Source organism: Pogoniulus pusillus, chromosome 11 (assembly GCF_015220805.1).
Source record: "Pogoniulus pusillus isolate bPogPus1 chromosome 11, bPogPus1.pri, whole genome shotgun sequence".
NCBI lineage: Eukaryota > Metazoa > Chordata > Aves > Piciformes > Lybiidae > Pogoniulus > Pogoniulus pusillus.
In genome coordinates, this window is record NC_087274.1 from 19,866,418 (window position 1) to 19,886,533 (window position 20,116).

At 36.0% G+C, this 20,116-nt stretch overlaps 1 protein-coding gene across 3 annotated transcripts in view; it reads right to left on the bottom strand.

The window, feature by feature from the left end:
* SLIT2 (slit guidance ligand 2) overlaps positions 1 to 20,116 on the bottom strand; it is a 220,604-nt gene that overhangs the window by 52,776 nt on the left and 147,712 nt on the right. For 2 of the 3 annotated variants that reach the window (XM_064151337.1, XM_064151338.1), the window contains exons 10-16: positions 11,196 to 11,267; positions 10,518 to 10,589; positions 9,544 to 9,615; positions 7,554 to 7,697; positions 7,261 to 7,424; positions 6,494 to 6,517; positions 2,911 to 3,061 (exon numbers count right to left, since the gene is read on the bottom strand). In XM_064151337.1, coding sequence (XP_064007407.1) covers positions 2,911 to 3,061; positions 6,494 to 6,517; positions 7,261 to 7,424; positions 7,554 to 7,697; positions 9,544 to 9,615; positions 10,518 to 10,589; positions 11,196 to 11,267 — 699 coding nt within the window. The remainder of the gene's footprint in view (positions 1 to 2,910; positions 3,062 to 6,493; positions 6,518 to 7,260; positions 7,425 to 7,553; positions 7,698 to 9,543; positions 9,616 to 10,517; positions 10,590 to 11,195; positions 11,268 to 20,116) is intronic. The other variant, XM_064151341.1, reaches the window with a different exon arrangement.

Here is a 20,116-nt window from a genome sequence, read left to right on the forward strand (position 1 = left end):
TGATTTAATAGAGTTATTTTATCATGGAACAGAGTTTGCCCAACTTTTATGTAGAGATCTTAAACTGGAAGGAAAAGAGATCACTGGCAAGATCACTGTGAAATGAAATTTGGCATAATAAACCAAACTGCATTATTGCAAAACAAGATTCACATATCCTCCCCCTGCCAAAACCTAGAATCTAAAGGAAAGCTGCTCATTCATCTTTCATTCCTGCTTTTTCTCAATGACAGCCAAAAGGGAAATTAAGGTTGTAAATCTGAAAGTACTACAATACAATAATTCCATCATGGAACCAAGCTAAGAGAAGACAGAAAGAGGGGTTTTTTTTATACGCATGGAACATTTGCATACCACACTAAGTACACAGAAGATCACAAACCATGCATTATCACTGAGGGTATATCCACAAATAAAGAGACTTGCAAATTATGGGTTGTGGCCAGAGGAATGACCACATGGATCATATGGCTTTTCTGTAAAACTATCTTATTAGGATCTGGTATCATATCAGCTATTGTAAAATCATTATGAAAAATGGAACACACAGGACCTGAATGTTTTCTTTTCTGGTGTGCATTTATAAGCTTGAACTTGGTCTCAAATAAGACCATGACAGATTGGACAGATCTTTCACTGGTTTTCTGAAAGCCTGTGAGCAATTGCCAAAATAGAAAGAGAACAGCACTTGGCTCATTTATGAATTGTTCCATCTTTTACAATTAAGTATTTTTGAAAACAGCCACTCTGAAGGAATAGTGTTTTTTATGGAATATCATTATTGGTGCAATCTACATTATGGATTCTCTTTTCACAGCTGCATCTCAGCTCCAAGCAGCGCCCTGTGTAAAATAATGCAGTCTTCCTCATCATTGTTGTAAAAACATCAGAGTTGTTTGACTCTAACAAATCACTGTTCTGGTGGGTAAATGAAAAGAAAAGCTAACTGTTCTTCTAGTGTATGCTAGTTATGTGTTGTGAACTGGAATTCAGAGTAGTCCTAGAACTAGTCTGCGAAGTCTCAAGAGAAGCAACAAATGCGGTGTATCAAAGACTGTGAACAACAGAGAAACAAGGGAGAGAGCTGTAACTCTTGCATCACTGAGGCAAGTACCAGAAGAGTACATTTAGCTAAAGAAATTGTATTTCTGAAGACATTAAAAAAAAAAGGCATAAAGGATTCCTTTATGCCCTCTAGAATACTTGCAAGGCTGTTGAAATTGTTATTATACCAAAAGACTTAAAGAACTGTCTGTACATCTTCTCCGGAAGAAGGTTGAATAGCGACTTTGTTACAGTTAAAGACCATCTCACTTGGATAAAGTGCTGGATTGAAAAGTGGTTTTAATGACAAAAAATACAAAAGAAGCAATAATGGAAGTTGAAGAAAGGCATATTCCATCAAGAAGCAGTGGATCACATTTTAAAAGATTTCAATAGAAGCAAAGAGAGGTGATTAACTTCTGTCACACTCTTGATGAAACAGTAGATTTTTAATCCGCTCATACCTTCAAATAAAACGGATGTTTTCTGAAAGAAGTACTGTAACAAAAGATGAATTATGTTTTAATCAAATACAATTTTTTGTTGACTAAAATTTTAATGTGTAGGATACATGGCAGATGAGCCTTGATGATTTAATTGTTTCTTTTGAATTTAAGATCTATGAATCATAATTAGGGAAAGAAAACACTTGATAGTTTCTCTTCCACATGTAAAAGAATATGAAATACAACAATTAAATGCTGAATTGTTGTTTCTTCAGAGCAGACAGAATTAAACATGAATCCTGCTAAGAATCATTCTGAGCACAACTGGAATGACCGTTTATATCCGTAATTAGAACATCACTAAGTTCAGCTCCTTCACAAAGCTCAAAGACAAATATGTTTATACATTATTTCAGTTTCAAATTCCTTTTCTTGTCCAGATATTAAAAACACTGGTCTCAAATTTCATACTTTCACTTCTATACTATTGCTTTGAGGTCAGCTGCAGACCCATTCCCTTGTAAGAGATGTGCCACACTTCTGTTCACCTCACCTTTGCGGGTCATAACTTGATCACAGTACTCTTGTCTCTACATCTCTGTTCCTGCTTCACTACATCAAATCAAAGTTTCTCTTTTTTGTCCCTCAAAATTCTGCCTTATTCTTTAAACTGAATCTCCTAGGAAAAATAAAACTATTCCCTCTCTCCTTTGCCCTGTCAGTGACAGCCACTTTCATCTCTTGCCTTTTGCTGATCCTTCAGGCATCTCAGCATACTTTGTGTATGGAGAAAACCTTGTAAAGCTGTCTTAACTTTGTCTTTCAGTCCCTCCTTGAAGACCACTTCAGATGTAATGCTCACAAATCATTCCCATATGGCACTTATTAAGCAAGTAATCATCTGTGACTTCTTTTCTGCTCATCTCTGTTCATTATATTGTTATCTCATCTTAGCCCAACTCTGTCTTGTTTGTCTGCTTTATCTTCCTCTTTTCTCCTGTCTGGCACACATAACGTGTGCTTTGCATTAAGAAAAACCAGCTCTGTTTTGTTATACATCTAGGTAGCACATTCTAAGGCAGACCTCTGTTTACTGCATGCATTTGAGGTTAAAATAAAAAGCAAAACAAACCCCAATGTCTTTAAAAAAATATTTTTAAAGTCTAAGTAGGTAGCTCCTGTAATGGAGAACTGAAATTGTAGAATAGTTACTTTATTCTATTTGCAATAAGTATTTGAGTCTTCATGATACTGACATGAATCATAATTAATTTCTATTAATATCTAGTCCTTTGAAGTGCCTGACAGAAGTCACATTTATTTTCTGTTGTTCAAAAATAGTAATGCTAGAGGTTTACATTTGAAAATGTTGGTCAGCCTTTCCATAAGCAAATAATGTGTTATTATAGGTTCAACTTACAACTCTGCTGTGTATTGTGGGATGTGATCAGGAATTTTGTTGAGTTTCTGATTGGAGCAGTCCACTGTGGTCCCTTCACAGCGACATTTTTCAGGGCAAGCCAAATCTGCAAAGCAGTCTCCACTTAATTTGGATCTGTAATCTTCAGTGCCTATGGAAGAGTCAAGTCAAAATACAGATACTGAGTCAATAAAGTATAAGATCTGCTTCTTGTGAGAAGGTGGAAAAGATGTCTGCAATGCAGATAACGGGTGGGCAACTTGAGAAATGTATGATAAACTTTGTGATACTCAACAGACACAGGGGCTTCAAGAGAGGGTTAAATATAGGGGCTTGAGATATGCTGGAAAAAGATACTGTGACCAACTTCACATAACAGGATACATTAACTTGAGCTTTTCACAGCTGTACTTTCTGCTGATTATGTTGTCAGCCAATCTAGCCTTGTTTTTAGCTAATCACACAAATGCCACTGATTCTTTTAGAATTTATTTTCTTTCTCTGTATCAAGAATAAACAAGATCCTGAATGCCACCTTTTCTCTTTCTCTTGTTATAAATTTGTATTAGACTTCATTAAACTCTGTGAATTTTATTTTTTTTCAAATAGTCCTGATACTCCACATCATCTCAAACACAAGATTGAAAGCCCTGTTTTCAGCTTTAATTTAAAGTATGTGTGATCCTGACTTAAGCCTCAGCAGCTTGCCATGCTGTAGAAAGCTGCGTGACGTTCCATGGTGCTTGACAGAACCATGTTTTACTCATACCTCACAACCACATGGTTAGATCAAGCACAACAGAAAATCTCGCTATGTTATCAAAACTGCATCCATTAGGCCAAGGATAAGAGCAAGGGAAAAGAGGAAGGAGTAGTATAACTTACAAAAAGCATTTGAAGTTTAATACTTGCTCACATGACATGGCATTCTTATTACTGAATGTCCAGTGTCACAGTAACAGTATTACTGTCACAGAATAAATAAATAAAAAAGAAAAAATAAAACAATCACATTGAAAGTTTCCTCCACCATTTCCCACAGTCAGTCAAAGAAAATGTCCTAAACATATCAGGAGAAAACATCCAGTAAGGAACTGGGGGTGGGTGACAAAGAAAACAAAGAGAAGCTGAAAGGACCTGTGGGTTCTTCTTGGACAAAGGTGAAAAGACTGAGACTAGTAGAAGGTGCATCAGGGCTGGGAGGTACATTGTGATTTAGCTCAGACACTGAACTTTACTTACAGCCAAAATGGTGAACTCCTGCAAAAGTAAAGATAGCCAAGGAGGAAAGAAAGACAGAGTAATCCCAATTAAGACAAAAACATGAACTAAGCTCTCATGTTCTCTACTCAACTTTAGTTTGATTAGAAGGGGTACCAACTTCAGCAGAGAGAATAATTTAAGTGGCATTAAAATGAGAAAATGTTGAGATTAATTACAGATTTCATACAAGATGATAAAGCCTCCTATGCATTATTCGTCACTAATTTGACTGTATTCTTTAAAAGCTGATCCTTTGAACATACATATATATATATATATACACACACATGCTATGCCACTTAAAACCTTAATGAACTGAAGAATCAGGAAAAGCAAATTCCTCAGGGGAGGAAAATAAAATCCCAACACTTGTCACATACTATGTTGTCTAGTGTTTCTTAATATTTAAGTAATACCTATGACAGAGCTACATGAATTATTTCTTTGGGCTAGGAGTCAAACCATATCTTTTAAAATTAATGATTTAGTACTTATACAACCTCTAGCCTCCCAAATGTAGTCATTGAAATTCTACTAAAACTTCCTAGTGTCTTCAGACATATAAAACATATTTTTATATTTTAAAGAAATGCTAACATTTTTACAGTAGCTACTGAAGTGTTTAGAACTTTAAAATAACCAATAAGAAAGGCTACAAATGCATTTTCTTCCCCTCCTACGTCTAGAGTAAAGCACTGTTAGCAGTTTGAACAACCTAAATATTTAGGGATAAAGTCTCCAACAACTGAAATAATTTTATGCGGCATCTCCCTGATAACCTGATTGAAGGCAAAAGCATAGAAGCTGTATTTTAAGAGGTCTGTATCACTTTTTGATTATTTTTTTGTTTAGTTGTTTTTTATTTCCCCAAGAATAACTTTTTAAATGGGTATATAAACAAATTTAAACCACCTGTGTGGCCATATTATAAAGAGGCTGTGAAGATATTTGCTGGCTAGAAGACCTACTTCTAACTCAAGAGACAAAAGTTGCGCTGGCAAGGTTGAGCAGAAGTCACTGTGTGGCAGGAATACAGAATACAGCTGTTCTACTCATTAAGGAATTGAGTGGTACTACAGGTTTGAGAAATTGAATCCCCCTCTGCTTTATGCTGCTTTAAAACACATTTTTGCAGCTGCCACTGCTGATAAATTGCTGCCTTATTTTGTATTTCTTTTTGTCTTTTCTTCATATTTAAACAACATATTAGTAGGAGGGAATGAAGAATTTCATGATTGCTGCAAATTTACAGCACACAGCATTAGAAGAGCTGTTAAACAAACTGGCTTAAAAGACAAAGACCACTGCAGAGTGAAAATATACCTGTAGTCCTGGAAAGAACGAGTGCACTGGTGTCATAAACAATTACTTTGGATGTTTTTCTAGATCTTAAACTATGGTAGAAAACCCTGTTTGCAAATCACATGCTGTAATACAGCAATAGATTCATTATTCTTCCATTTATTTTGCCAATCAGTCATTTATAATCTGTTAGGAACATAACGCAAGTGCATGGTTGAGTTTTTTTCTGTTAAGAAATCAGTGCACACACCTGACAAGCAAGTTAAAATAAAGAAACAAACATATTTCAAAGAGCTAGGGCCAACGTCAGTAAATCCTTTTGTGAAAACATCACAGACTTGCTGTAGCTTTAAGCAGTGTATGGCTTGCTGTTTCATCTCAACTCTACAGTCATATTTTTTTTAATGGAAAACATTTCTGATTCATTGTATGCATGTGACCACAGAATGCCTTCAATGAAGAATATCAGCTTTCTTTTCCAGGCATTCCACTGTGATTTTGTAAACACAAGAAGGGTGAGCAAGCAGCACCAGCAGCTAGCACAGAGCATGAAAGCAAGGCAAGGAAATACTCATTTGTGAAAACATTTTTCAAAGTTGTACTAGCTCTTTGATGTTAGTGTGGTTTCCTGTGTTTAAAAGCAGCTCAGGAGCTACATTTTAAAAACAGCAGCAGCAGAAAAGGCAAGGTGCAAGGTAAGTAAAGGTATCAATTGAAATATGAATTAGCAGGTGCAATCTTCTAAATAATTTAGGGTGGAATTGAAAACATATAATTCTCATTGGTTGTGTGCAAATTTGTGAAACAATAAAAAGGAAATGGAGCTACATGCTAAGCTCTTATATTCAGAAAACAGTACCAGTAAGCTACAAGGGAAAATTATGTCTAGCTACAGAAATTGACTAGTGTTAATATACATGCATCGGTTTCCTAAAAGCTATAACAAACTCCGCTTTTTGGGGGGGGACAAGGAGAGAGTATCTGCAGTTAGTCAATCTCACTGCAGAGCCAAACCTACCTGGAATGAAATACTGTTCTTTAGCTAAATAAAGAGAAAAAAAAAAAATAGAAGATGCACCTGAATGTCAGCAAGCAAAGAATGAGTTTTATTAGATTAAGTATGGACTACAGTTAACTACATATAATTAAGAAAATAAAAGCCTATGCACAACAAGAGCTGATAAACAACAAAGTGTGAGTAGTCATAAATGTCTCTGGTACATGGATTACAAACGGTTCTCATCTGGTATTTGCACTTGAGACTGAATATTTTGTAGAATGTGAAATGCACCTGGAACAGCTGGATACCGTATGACAAAAGTTAGGATTTAGAGAAATGTAAGTAGGAAATGGAACAAGATTAGAAAAAAAGAAAACAGTAAATTTCAGTATGAGGTAAGGTCCCTGTATAAAATGAGTTTGTCATGTTTCTATATTTAGTAAGATAGATTTTAGATCCAGAGCCTTGTGGAAATTTTACCAAATGATTAATGTAGGCGATACTTGTAGTGAGTAACTTCAGCATTTTGTTCTGAAGTATTATATATTGCATTTCTTTTGTTAGATTTAATGCTACTCAAAAATAGTGCCAAATGTTTTAACTATAGCAATGTTCCGTGATCCAACAGTCTATGACTTCCAGAATTTCCCCCTCTTCAGTCAAAGAGCTCAAAAAGATTCTCCAATGTTTAATAATTCCATAAGAGCCAGCTGACTTCATTAGAAATTCTACAACCACTGGTTTTGCCCATAAAAGAAAAATAGCTGCTGAACTACAAAAATTACCTGAGCAGCGGAATTTCTTGCTTTTGATCTGGCCAATCCTTTTGTTTGCCAGACGGCGGGGGCTGGTGCAACGGGCACCACTGGTCTCAATGGGGTTTGTATGAAGATAATCCGCCAGCCACTTCAGATGGCAGTCACAGATAAATGGGTTCTGAGCCAAATGCCTTTCATGAGGAAAAAGAATGATAATTTCACACATTATTTCCCTCTGGTCTCAGCAGCCTCTGTTATTTTCAGTAGATTGTAGAATATGGAGTCATGCTAAAGACAACCGTAAACAAGAGCATACATACAAGGTCTGAATTGCACGTAGGGGTGAGAAGGTGCCTTTTGCAATTGTCTGAAGCTTGTTGTCATACAAAGAAAGAAGATTCAAGTTGTGCAGATCTTGAAAAGCATCAACTCGCAGGCAGTTGATCTTGTTAGCATTCAATAATCTGTTCAATGGAAGACAATTACAAAATTGAAAGAACCTGCTCAGTGTTGCTGCAGCTTCATCAGTTTTCACTGATAAGCCTTTGTGCACATTTATAATCAGGAGAGCTGTAGAAACAAATATTAACTGACAGTGACATAAAGTATTTCAGTGAATTGAAATATCTTAGGTGTTTGGAAATTATTCCTGAATATTTATTTGCACTTAGGAGTTGAAATATGTGAGTTTAATTAGATGAAATCATGTTTCTTATATGTGCTGGCAAAATGTGTGTGGTATTTGCCTGCGAGAAGAAACAAGCTTAAAAAAATTCAAGTATCTGCAAGGAAAACTAGTTCCCTTTGCCAGACAAATAAACAAACAAAAAGGGAACTGAACACTGTGTTCATTAGCTGGAAGAGATGTGCAGTGGCACTTTTAATTATACGTTACTAATCAGCATGCTGCCGCATTAACAGAGTTGTAGTAAAAACCAGTGGCATGGAATATATCCAAATCTGTCTTGGATCCTTTTTCCTTTCCATCTTGAAAGGGAACCTTTTCTTCCCTGCACCTCCCAGACTTCTAAAGTTAAAGCAAACAAGCCAATCTAAATCAACTCCTTCACGCTTTTGAAGAGAAAGAAACAAGATGTCATTCAACTAGATGAGATGTATTTTCATAACCAAAATTTCTCTCTTTTTTTTTTTCCCTTCACAATTTCCAGAGATAAATTGAATGGAAGGGTGGATTTGAAAACTAATGCTCTGATAAAAAGTTTCACTATACAAATAGAACTTTCTTAGACTGAAATGTATTAGCTATGCAAAATATATCATGCTACAAACATTTTATTTTTTAACATAAAATAACCAGAAACTCAGAGTTGTCTATTTTTCTTTTATAGAATCTGAAACATATTTTTATAACTAAAATCTCTTTAAAGTAAAACAGGAATGCACACTGTCCAACTACTCTACTAATTTGTGACTAAAATAGACCAAAATGCAAACTCCTAGGTGGTACTTGAACTTGCATTTTCTATTTCCTCATTGTTTTGCCATCTTCAATGAGCTGTTAAGAGCAGACATTTTGCCAATCACTGCACTATGAAGTCTGGACCTTAAATACTTCTAATCAAGTACCAAGAAGTTTTAAAGTCTTTAAGAAGTCATAAATCAACCAGTCAGTTATCTTGGGACAATTTCTTCCAAACCCACTACTGTTATTCTACAGCCTATTTCACAAAATTCTTTTACACACGAGTACTCAGCCTCTTCTGCTAAATATTGGCAATATTTGTTGAACATATCAACAATACATTCTCCTTTATTCCCAGTATAGAATATAAATATTTTATAAGAGTACACATGGAAATTTCAAAGGTGTTCAATGAAACAGCAGGTGAAGTTAACAGATAACTGTACAGTCAGAAAACTCTAAAGTCCATTAATGAAACTGTAGTGCAACTAAGTTCTTCCATGGGTAGATCTAGAAATATAATTGTATAGCATTTCCAATATATATATTCTCTGAATGAATCATACAAATATGAACTCTATGTTTCCCACACAACTTAATACATACTATTTGTTGTTTACAGGGCAAGACAGTGTCAGATGTGTTTTATTCTTATAAGTTCCACACAAGAGAATAGTTTCATTTCAACCATTTTAGGCTGAGATATAACAAAATTTGTGAATAAATGGCAAGCTGGTCTACAACAGCCTTGACTCCTTCAGCTTTAACATTAATTTGTTTTTATTATGGTCTAATTTTACATACAGGATTTCCTACTGGTTCTTCTCTCATCACATTTACCCTTGTGAGTTATCCCAAAATAAAAGAAATATTGAAAACATACTCACAGCAACTGCAGAGAAAAGAGTCCTTCAAAAAGGCCTTTTGGAAGTTCTGTAATTTTATTGCCATAGAGGACACTGTACCAAGAAATAAGAAAGCAAATGAAGCTGCCATTATGAAGGACACAAAGAATGTGATTTTGACTGTAAAAATAAATAAATTTCAATTTTCTTGAGGGGAATTTCACAGCAACAATTTGACAGTTACAAGACCCTTGTGGTCCTGTGTGCTAGCAGGATTGCACAATAGCTTGGTTGCCCAAACAGCTCTGAGCAGAATCGGCTCCTCACTGTTTACATCCTTTCCAAGAGGCCTTGGCAAGTGGATTTGCTGTTTGTAAGAACGACTGAGGAACAAAATAAACGTTTATCATAACGTCATAGAATCATTTAGGCTAGAAAAGACCTTTAAGATCATTGAGTGACAGGTGTACCGCCCCAGTCAAACTCCCTACCTGCCGCTGTCCCCGGAGCGGTAAACCTAGCACTAACCAGTTCACCACTAACCCTTGTCCCTCAACATCACATCCACATGTCTTCTAAATACCTCCAGAGATAAGGACTTGACCACTTCCTTGGGCAGCCTATTCTAGGTCTTGACAACCCTTTTAGGGAAGAAAGTTTTCCCTAATATCCAATCTAAATTTCCCCTGGTGGAAATCGATGCCATTTCTTATTACTTGGGAGATGAGACTAACACATGTCTCACTTCAATTTCCATTCAGCCTCTTGTCTCCTTTTCTCTAGGTTAAATAACTTTAGTTTGATTTTGTTCAAGTCCTTGCCATGAACATATTTATAAAAAACCCAAAGGATATATTTTAAAGGGGTTTTGGTGCCCAGCTGTGATACAATACAAAATTATCATTCTTAATATTCTGAATTTATTTTTACATCTTTCAGAACTGATCAAATATATCTGAAAATTCACTATAAGAATATGAGAAATTTGCTTCTTATTTCACAGTTCAGATACCTACAGTGAATTGAGTGAGCGTAAACCCTGGAATGCATCTGGAGCTGCTTCAGAGATCTGGTTATTGCTCAGGTCACTGAAATAAATGAAATTTGATTCAATTAATTCAAACTATTTCTAAAATAGCAAATGTTAAAAGAGTATGTCATTAGAATTAGGCACGGAAGGGAAAGAGAAATTAAAATATTTCTATGAAACACTGCCAAAAAAAATTAAGAGAAAATAATTAAAATTGCCAATACACTGGAACAAAATGTCAAAATCATTAAAATTAGACCTATCAAATGCTTGAAAAAAAATAAAGTGACAAATAGATTTACTTTTCCTAATCATAAAGGATATTCTGCTTGCCGTGGCCATAGGACTATACAGCCTCAAAGATACTACAAAATAACAGTGGCTTGTCCCCATTAAATATATATTTTCTATGGCATGCTCACTACAACAACATATTGCTTCCATTCAGAAGCATATTCCAGAAAAAAACAGTTATTATTAACGTGACAATCACTCTATTGTCTTAATTATCAGGTTGCCGTATCAGTTAATCTTCCAGTGGTCAAACATTCTTAAAATACTCACACACTGACTGCAGGCCTTTATGACCTTGACTAATGTTTTCTAGAATTATGTGTATGTATATCTGAAAATAAAAGCTTAATATAAATTATTTGGTACATACATTCTTCGAAGTTTCTTGTATGGTGAGAAAGCTCCAGGAGGTATAACCTTGATTGAGTTTTGTTCTAACCGTCTGCAAAAGAATAGCAACAATATCAAAATACAAAATCCAGGCCAAACACCAATCTAAATCCATAACAAACTGGGATGGATAGATTTTAACAAAGGAAGCTGCTTTTGCTTTCTTTTTCAGCATAATTTTTATCTTGAGGAACAAGTAATTTCATTACACTTTTCATTAAAAAAAACAAACAACTTTTTAAATCTCTAAAAGCAAATCTTCCAACCTATAAAATTTAATGTTGTAAATTAAAACCCAAACCTTGATTTTATGTCTAAAGAAAACTAATTTTCAGATCACACAAACAGTTTGTAAAATTTAAGGTAGATTATTTTAGATAGGGTTCATGTTTTAGAGAAGTCACAAAATCACAGAAACATTCAAGTTGGAAAAGACCCTCAGGGTCAAGTTGTGCCAGGACAGGTATAGGCTGGATATTAGGAGGAAGTTCTTCACAGAGAGAATGATTGGCATTGTAATGGGCTGCCCAGGGAGTTGCCATCCCTTGAGGTGTTCAAAAAAAGCCTGGATGAGGCACTTAGTGCCATGGTCTAGTTGACTGGATAGAGCTGGGTGATAGGTTGGACTGAATGATATTGGGAGGTCTCTCCCAACCTGGTGATTCTATGATCACCAAGTCCAACCTATAACCCTACTCTACAAGATTAACCTTAAACCATATCCCTAAGCATCACATCCAAACAACCCTTAAACACATCCAGGGTTCAGAGTCAATCACCTCCGTGGGCAGCTCATTCCAGTGCCTAACCACTTTCTCCATGAAAAAGCTTTTCCAAGTGTCCAATCTAAACCTACCCAGTCTCATCTTGAGGCCATTGCCAGCTTGCTACATTTTTCAGGTATATACTGCAGGAAGTGCACTTCCACAAAAGTAATAGCCTTTCATACACTTTACCTTGCCTGAGCCTTTCAGACCAATGAAACACATGCATCAGACTAGGAGTACTGACTAGGATATAAAGAAGAAAGCTCACTCTTCTCCAGAGTACTTGAGTAAATGCAGAAAAATATCTGATTAAGTTAAAAAAAAGATAAGGTCAGCACCGAGTTTCACCAAACCCAAATTATTTTCTTTTCTTATACTACATTTTTAGATTAGTTTCCCCATAAAATAAAAATCATGTATGCTTATCATCTAGATAGTTTCCTACTCAGCTGGCTAGGTCAAAGGGAGGTAAAACCTTCAGATCAAAAATTTGTAAAAATTGCCTTATTTTAGCAATGGGAAGAAGCTGAGAAACCAAATTAACCCAGCCATGAAGGGAATGGCAGCCATCCATCCATTCCTGTTACACACTCTATTTGGCAGTAACCAAGTGCCTAGTCACCAGGGACAGCCTGACCAGACATTTATCAGATGCCTAGCTTTGAAAACCAGCCAAAGAGTATCTAGCACAAGGAAACATGCAGGGCATATGCAGAGGGCTGGAAAGGGGAAGGCAGGCAAAAAAGACAGGGAGGAAACAGGCCATATTACCACAAAGAGCTTGAATTGCTGGAGAGGGGGACACTTGGGAAAAATCCCTCTGTGTGTATGGAAAAGATGCATATTGCAGTTCCAATGCCCCTACATGTGGCTGTCACAAGACTCATTTATTAATGCTTCTGGTTAACCCATGATGTAGAGATTTGTAATGTAGTGCTGGGGATGGAGGGAGGGCTCAAGTCTATGTTCACCTGTCTCTAAATATATGATACCCTTATACTAAACGTATTATGTGTCTACTTATTGCATGAAACTTGAAACCATCAAGGTTTACCATTAAATCAAGACACAAAGTAATTTCCAGTATTAATTTAAAAAATACATTAGTTCTATAAAGTGAAGTGCCTAACTGGATACATATATGCCCTTTTTTTAATGAGAAGATGGAATAGCAAATTTAAATTACTGTTGTCTGATTGGTCTACAAATTATATGGGACCAAACCCTTAAGAAGTCCTATTACAGTATATTTCTAAAAGCCAATTTTCTAGCAGTTCTAATAGACTGAACTATCAATTCACTGGTGGCTATGTAAAATGAACTCCACGTACCTAGCATTTCCCTTTAGTGAGAAATTTATAATCTAATAAATAGACTGTGGAGTATTGGGATAAATTTAAAAGCTCTTCTGGATAAAGGATTTGTTATATTAGGATCATCTTCTCTTAATTCATGCCAAAGTGTATGTGCTAAAAGACATCACATTTTGGAAAGTGAGATTTGTATAAGAATAGAAAGATAAGACTGTATAAATATACAAGACTCCTATAGCCTACTTTGTCTGTAAAGAAAGTTAATAAAATTCACATTTTCAAGCTTTGTTATCCTCTAATCTTCTGCTGTATCTTTGTAAAATCAGATGAATGTCAGAGTGCAAATCTGCATTCACTGTTCCAGAGAAAATTGAATTAGATATATATTCTGGGGTCACAAAGCACAGATAGACTAACATCTAAAAGAAATTTCCATTCTATTGATAAACTTCCATAGTAATTAAAACCCTCTTTATATTAATTCCTCTTATTAAATTAAACATTCTGGAGATGGATAGGTTGCAGTTCTCTGATGCTGAAAAAAAAAAAAAAATCAGCTATTAAGTGCTCACAAATGACAGGGCCAGAAGTAGCATTATATGGCATAAGAACAAGAAGCTAATTGCAGTATTTTTCCATAGAACTTGTATGAAATTTTGTGCACATCTTTCTAAGTCATCCCAGGAGTCATTCTTTCTTTACAAAATGATCTATACATCATAAACAGTGACTTGCTGGTTTCTTTATCAAAAGCCACAGTACATTTTAGTAGCATATTTAATAAGACATGATAATGGAATGAGACAGTTAAGCACATGCTTCATCAAAGCTTGCACTGCCTCATGTGTAAGAAGTACTCTGCCCATCACCACATAAACGTTAATTAATGCTCTTAGTATTAAGTCTCCTGCTCCTTTTAGTGCTTCACTTCAAAGTCCTGCATCAATACATAAGTGTTTTACTGTCTTCTAACACTGCCAAATTGGTTCAAACCTCTTTTGAAGACTATTCCCTAATCTCTCCTATCTAGGAAATGTACTATGAACATTTTTTCCTAAATCTTTTCCCCCTGCTTATCAGTGCAGACATGGTAACATACAATCACCTACTATTCTAAGAAACAAAGGTGCTTCTGCAGTTGTGACTTCCAGCCTAATCAAATCAAATTATAGTAGGTCCCCAGCCAGTAGATAGATTCCTCCTACCCAGTCTCCAGAGAGTCCTGTGACATGTAAATCACTTGACACTCTCCAGGAGGATGCTGTTCTCTACTATAAGCCTGCAGCACATCATTACTGACTGCTACTTCCACACTTAGAGAGACAGACAACATGCTTATTTATACTGACACGTTTAAACTAGCTTATTTTCCCACTACACAAAGTCGTTTCTATGAAGGATTTCAGCACCAGAAAAGAGGGAACTGAAGAACACCCTCTTCTCCTTAGACTCATTTTTATCTTAAATCATGCAGATGGAGTACAGTATACTAAGCCTGCTCAGCAGTGAGATGGAAAGAATGCTACACACAGATGTGCTACATGTTAAGGGATCAGAGATACATCTTTTAAGAAGTACTTTGCAACACTAAAATAAAATAACATTAAGAAAACAGAATTGTTAATATGAAGCAGCAAATTAGATATATATTTTATAATTAAATAATCAGAAGATAACATCTCAAAAAAGTAAACTTGGTCAGCAGCAGCTTTAGTAGTTAATTACTCTGCACTTTTAATTTCAGCATCTACTCATTAAAAAAAACAAAACTCACCAAAAAACAACATCAAACCAAAACAAGAAAAAAAAAACCAAAACCAAACCTGCAAGAAGCTTGTCAAGAAATCCCAAAAGAATTTTCCCTACAGAGAAGAAAGTGTAAGCTGTGCGATGAGTCTGATGTATTGCGCAGATGCTGATTATACATGGTAATAAAATTGACAGCTCTTCTTTGCATTTGCCCCATCTGCTTTTAAAGCAAATGGCAAAAACAGCTGTCAGAAAATAGACTTCAGTGATGGGATTCAGTGCAGCTCCGGAATCTGAAGAACTGCAATGCAGAGCCAATACATATCTCATCATATACAACATCTGCCAGGTTTGGGGGGGGTTTGTTTGTTTGTTTTTAAAATAAAGAAGCAGTAACAATCTTCCTTCACTACAGGAACCCTTGAGGCTATTAAAAAAGTGCCTTTTTTTCCTTTCTCAACAACTTTATCCCCAGAGTGCTTATATCAACGAAATGTCACTTCTAACTTTAGCAGTGGAAGAATTCTGTTGAAATCTGTGATATCATCCACGTCTAACAAAACACAAGATGTATTTTAAATGGATATATTACTTGCACTTCAGAATTTCAGGCTCTAATTCTCTGCATTAATAAACCTGGTTGACAGTTTCCTAAATGTTTGCATATAAAGAATCATTGTCAATGTTGCCCTAAAGCTTGCCAAACTGTTAACATCAAGTCTAATTGTTCTATCAAGTATTTCCTCAGGGGACTGACTGTAAATGACAGATGACTCCACAGTCTGCATTAAATAAAAAAAAGTAACAAGAATTGTCATTCTACAGCTATTAAACAATTCATTGCCTTTACTCAAAAGCAAGTCCCAACTCTGTATTTGTTTAATTTTTCATCACAAAAAGAGCCATATTGTGCTCTGAACCCTACAGGACCATTAATGATGATGAGCTTTACATTCCTTAATTGTTACAGATTCCGGTTGAAGGCAAAATGCACCCCTCCTTAAATAATTATTTGCTCAGTACTTCTGCATCTGTCAGTGTGGCTTCAACACATTTAGCCCAAGTAACCTAGAGTCAAGTTAAAGCCTCTCTAATTAGCCTATTTTTGATGAGAGTTGTTATACCACAAGAAAAAAAACAAACCAAAACTTGAGCTGTTCACAGTAGCTGTATTAAGTTCACAAAAAATAAATGCAATGCTGCCATACTCTTGGTTCATCACAAGCAGTGACTAGTTGTCTGTTCTCATTGAGCAGAAATACCAACCTGAGAATCCTACCTTTGTGTGAGATCAACAGGAGTGGCAGGAAGTCCTTATTACCTGTTAACCAAACCAGGGACTTACCCCAGAAACTCGGCACAAAATTCTAAATTAAGTTTTTTAACAGAGAATACTTTTCCTAAGTGGCTGCTGCTTCCTGCATAATGTATGTAGCAACAGGTAAATAATGAAGGCAACGTCCCATTGATGATGAAACACAAACAGTGAAAAGTTAGTATCCATCATTTCTTTGACAGTAACTTCATTCACATTATTGTGGATGAAAAGTTACCAGTAGTGAAGAGCCATGTGTGAAGATAAAATCTAAGAGTAGCAACATCTTTGGTGTGTGGCACAGCTGTCAGATCTGTGAGGGTTTTTCTGGAAGAACTAGATGGGCCTTCTCCAGCTTCCCTTCATGCTGTATAAAATATTCATTTCATGTTCGAGTTATTTTATTTCCCCTGGGCAGTCACAGAGGTCCCTTAAGGTCCCTCTTCTACTTCAAAATCCACCAGAAACTTGCCCAACCAGAGATGGAACAGGGTACATTCTGGCCAATACTTTTTTTCCAGCATCTCAGGAAACCAGCACTGTTTCTTGTTGTGTTCTGTGTCTCTACAGCCTCTTGACTGCTTAAGTTATTATCTGTCCTCTGAATTTAATTTGATTTTAGGATAGGGCACAAGGGTATGAAGAAAGCTGTAGATGAGAACAACGGAAGAACACATGCTAATCAAGAACAGATGAAATATTCTACCCCTGAAAATGTGTGATGACTAAAGCAAGTAAGCTAATAAAAAAAAAGGGTATAAACCCACATGATTTTCCAGTAATTTTCAGATTAGGAAGATATTTGAGTAAGAGCATGACAAATCATTTCTCTTTATGTTAAGCAAACAGGATTAGCTATTGAATTAATCTATTTTTGAGTCAGTCAGATGGAATATATTGTAAGTTTTGCCTGAGAAATATTAAAGCAGGAACTCCAAAGATAAACTAAATGTGATTTTAGTGAAATCTGCATTGGTAAATTAACTATATTTAGTTAAATAAGCTCATACCTCAAGAGACACCACTACCCAATTTTAAATTGCTTCACATTTATTCAATGCATTGCCTCAAAGATAATGTATTCCTCATTGTTCTCCTGTACCTAATGTGTGTTTATATGCACACTTCTCATGAAATATGTTAATTTTTTTTGCAAATGTCTACATTTTTGATAAAGCAAACAAACCATTTTGTTTTAGACTGCACTGGACAGGCTTCTTTTGCTAATAAATAATAATAAATAATTATATTCACAGAATCGCAGGAACATTGAGGTTGGAAAAGACCCTCAGGACCATCAAGCCGAACCTATAACCCTGCTCAACAAGATTCACCTTAAATCATATCCCTAAGAATAATAATGAACTATCAAAGAAAAACTGTCTAAACTGTGCATCATTTATGACAGGGAGTGGCAAGTCAAGTAAAACAGAGACAAAACCTCTATATTTCACTGGAAAAATCCAAATTCCTCTCCATTTCACTGGTAAAAAAGTTGAGTATCAAGTCCAAAACATGGAATGGTCATAAAAACACTCATTTTAAAAACCTTTGGGAAAGGGTGAAGATATAGAGAAGGTTTGAACAGTGCACAGGAAGTACAGTTGAAGAGAAGCATATATGAGAAAAGTGAATTTCAAAAAGAAGACAACTGTATGTTCATTAAAAGTTTGGAATGTTAGATTAAGAGCTGGGAAAATAACAGTTAAGCCATGTGAATTTGTCAAAAGGGCATTTAGCAAGGAGTAACATCTCCACAAGGTACTTAATTATGTATCTATTAATGCATTTTATTCCAAGCCAGCAGTATCTGAAAATTTAAAAAAAAAGCTGGAACATTTTTCTGGCTTCTGACTGTTCAAAGTAGGTATCAGCATTCACAAGAAACTGAATGCTATATTAACTATTTTATTTTTTTCTTTTTAAACATACTTGGCACCTGCATGTACTGGCAATACAGTACACATTTGTTAAGTCAGGGATTAAGAGAAGATTTAATAGAATTACAGAATCATAGAATCGTCAGTGCTGGAAGTGACCTCCAGGATCATCTAACACTAACTCCCCTGCCAGAGGCAGGGACACCTCACACTAGATCAAGTTGCTCAGAGCACCATCCAGCCTGGCCTTAAAATCTTCCAGAGATGGGTCATCCACCACCTCCCTGGGCAACCTGTTCCAGTGTCTCACCACCCTCATGGTGAAGAACTTCTTCCTATATATTTGATATACTGCAAAAGTTTCAAAAAGAGACATAAGAATGGTTAAATGGCTGTGAGAGGGTTTAGAGTAGCACTGGAATGTTAACACACATTTTCTGGAAGTAGATATAGAGGATTCTTGCAGCCTACTCAAAATCTCATCACTGCATAGGGAAGCAGGGCCAACGACTACATATACATGTGTATATATAGAAATCAACCGGGCAAAACCTTTCCAGAACTTCCCTGAATGTGCAAGACTTCTGGTTGGCAGCTTAACCATTTAAGAGGTAAATGATACTGATGAGCTAACACTCTGTATATGTCCTAAAAAGAACAATGTTTTAATTTAAACTGGAAAGCAGAAACAAATGCAGATACTGTGAAAAAAAAGGCAAATCAAACCAAACCAAATCAATTTAATGTCTTGTAACCTACTACATCCCCTCCCCAGCACTTGGACCCATTCCTTTCAAGCTGTGAAGGTGCAGGGTTTGCTCTCATTTCTGTCAGGCTACTGTAGATAGCTGAATCACACTTTGAGCTGCTAAAAATAGAGAAAGATGTCTTATCTCTGACGTTTCAGAGTTTTCCTACTATCTGAGCCTTTGAACTGCCTTCAATGAATGTGCCTAAACCTTTCCCAAGTGATTTTTCTCTGTAAAGGGTCATCCTTAAAAGCACCTTCGCATCTCAGTGTAAGAGTCTCTCTGTTCAATAACTATTTAAGGATGTACTTTGGACTTTCAGATAAGGATGAATTTTAAAAGCAAGATAAGGTGAAACTTTTCCAAGCTTGGCTTGGAAAAGATACATATATGTAGCCTCAGTTATGTCAAATAAAATCCTGCACTTACACAATGTGTGATCAGGTCTCTTGTCACTCTGACTTGGTTAGGTCCATCTGCCACATTTGGTTCTGTCATTTCCTTTCCCCTCCCTTCCCACCACCCCTCCCCATCACCCCCGGCTTTCTCCTTTAATATAATTTGAGTGCTACTGTGAGAAGCAATCTCAGGAGCTTTGAATTCTGCTTCATATCACATGGCTCAAAAAGATGTACTTGAGTGTTCAGCATAATACACTATCATTAATCAACAGACTTATGGAAACAAAGTATAAGGAAGCATGAGCCAGAGGAAGATGAAAACCTGAAGAAAAATAGTAGGAATCAGGAAGGTAGGATGAGACAAGACTGAAGGGACAAATAAGGAAACTCATGAGAAAAGTAAATAAAGTTAACCTGAAGCAACCCTACCACTGCCATTTTTGGAAATCAAACATTAGAAAGCTCCATTCATAAGAAAGAACAACTTATCTTGAAGGCCAGAGCAATTCAGGAAGACAGTAACGTTTCAATGTGCTAGATTATGAAGGTAAGCTCTTAAAATTCCTAACTCCTACATATTTTTCTCATTTCATATATTATGTGGTTAAGGGTCTTTTCTGCCCTTTACAAAAACTAGATTTTGTTCTATAACTGTTGATTAGTTAACAGTGGCAATCCTCCTGTCATCTTCCCCTTCAGCAAACTTTCCCCTTCCCCCACAAATAAA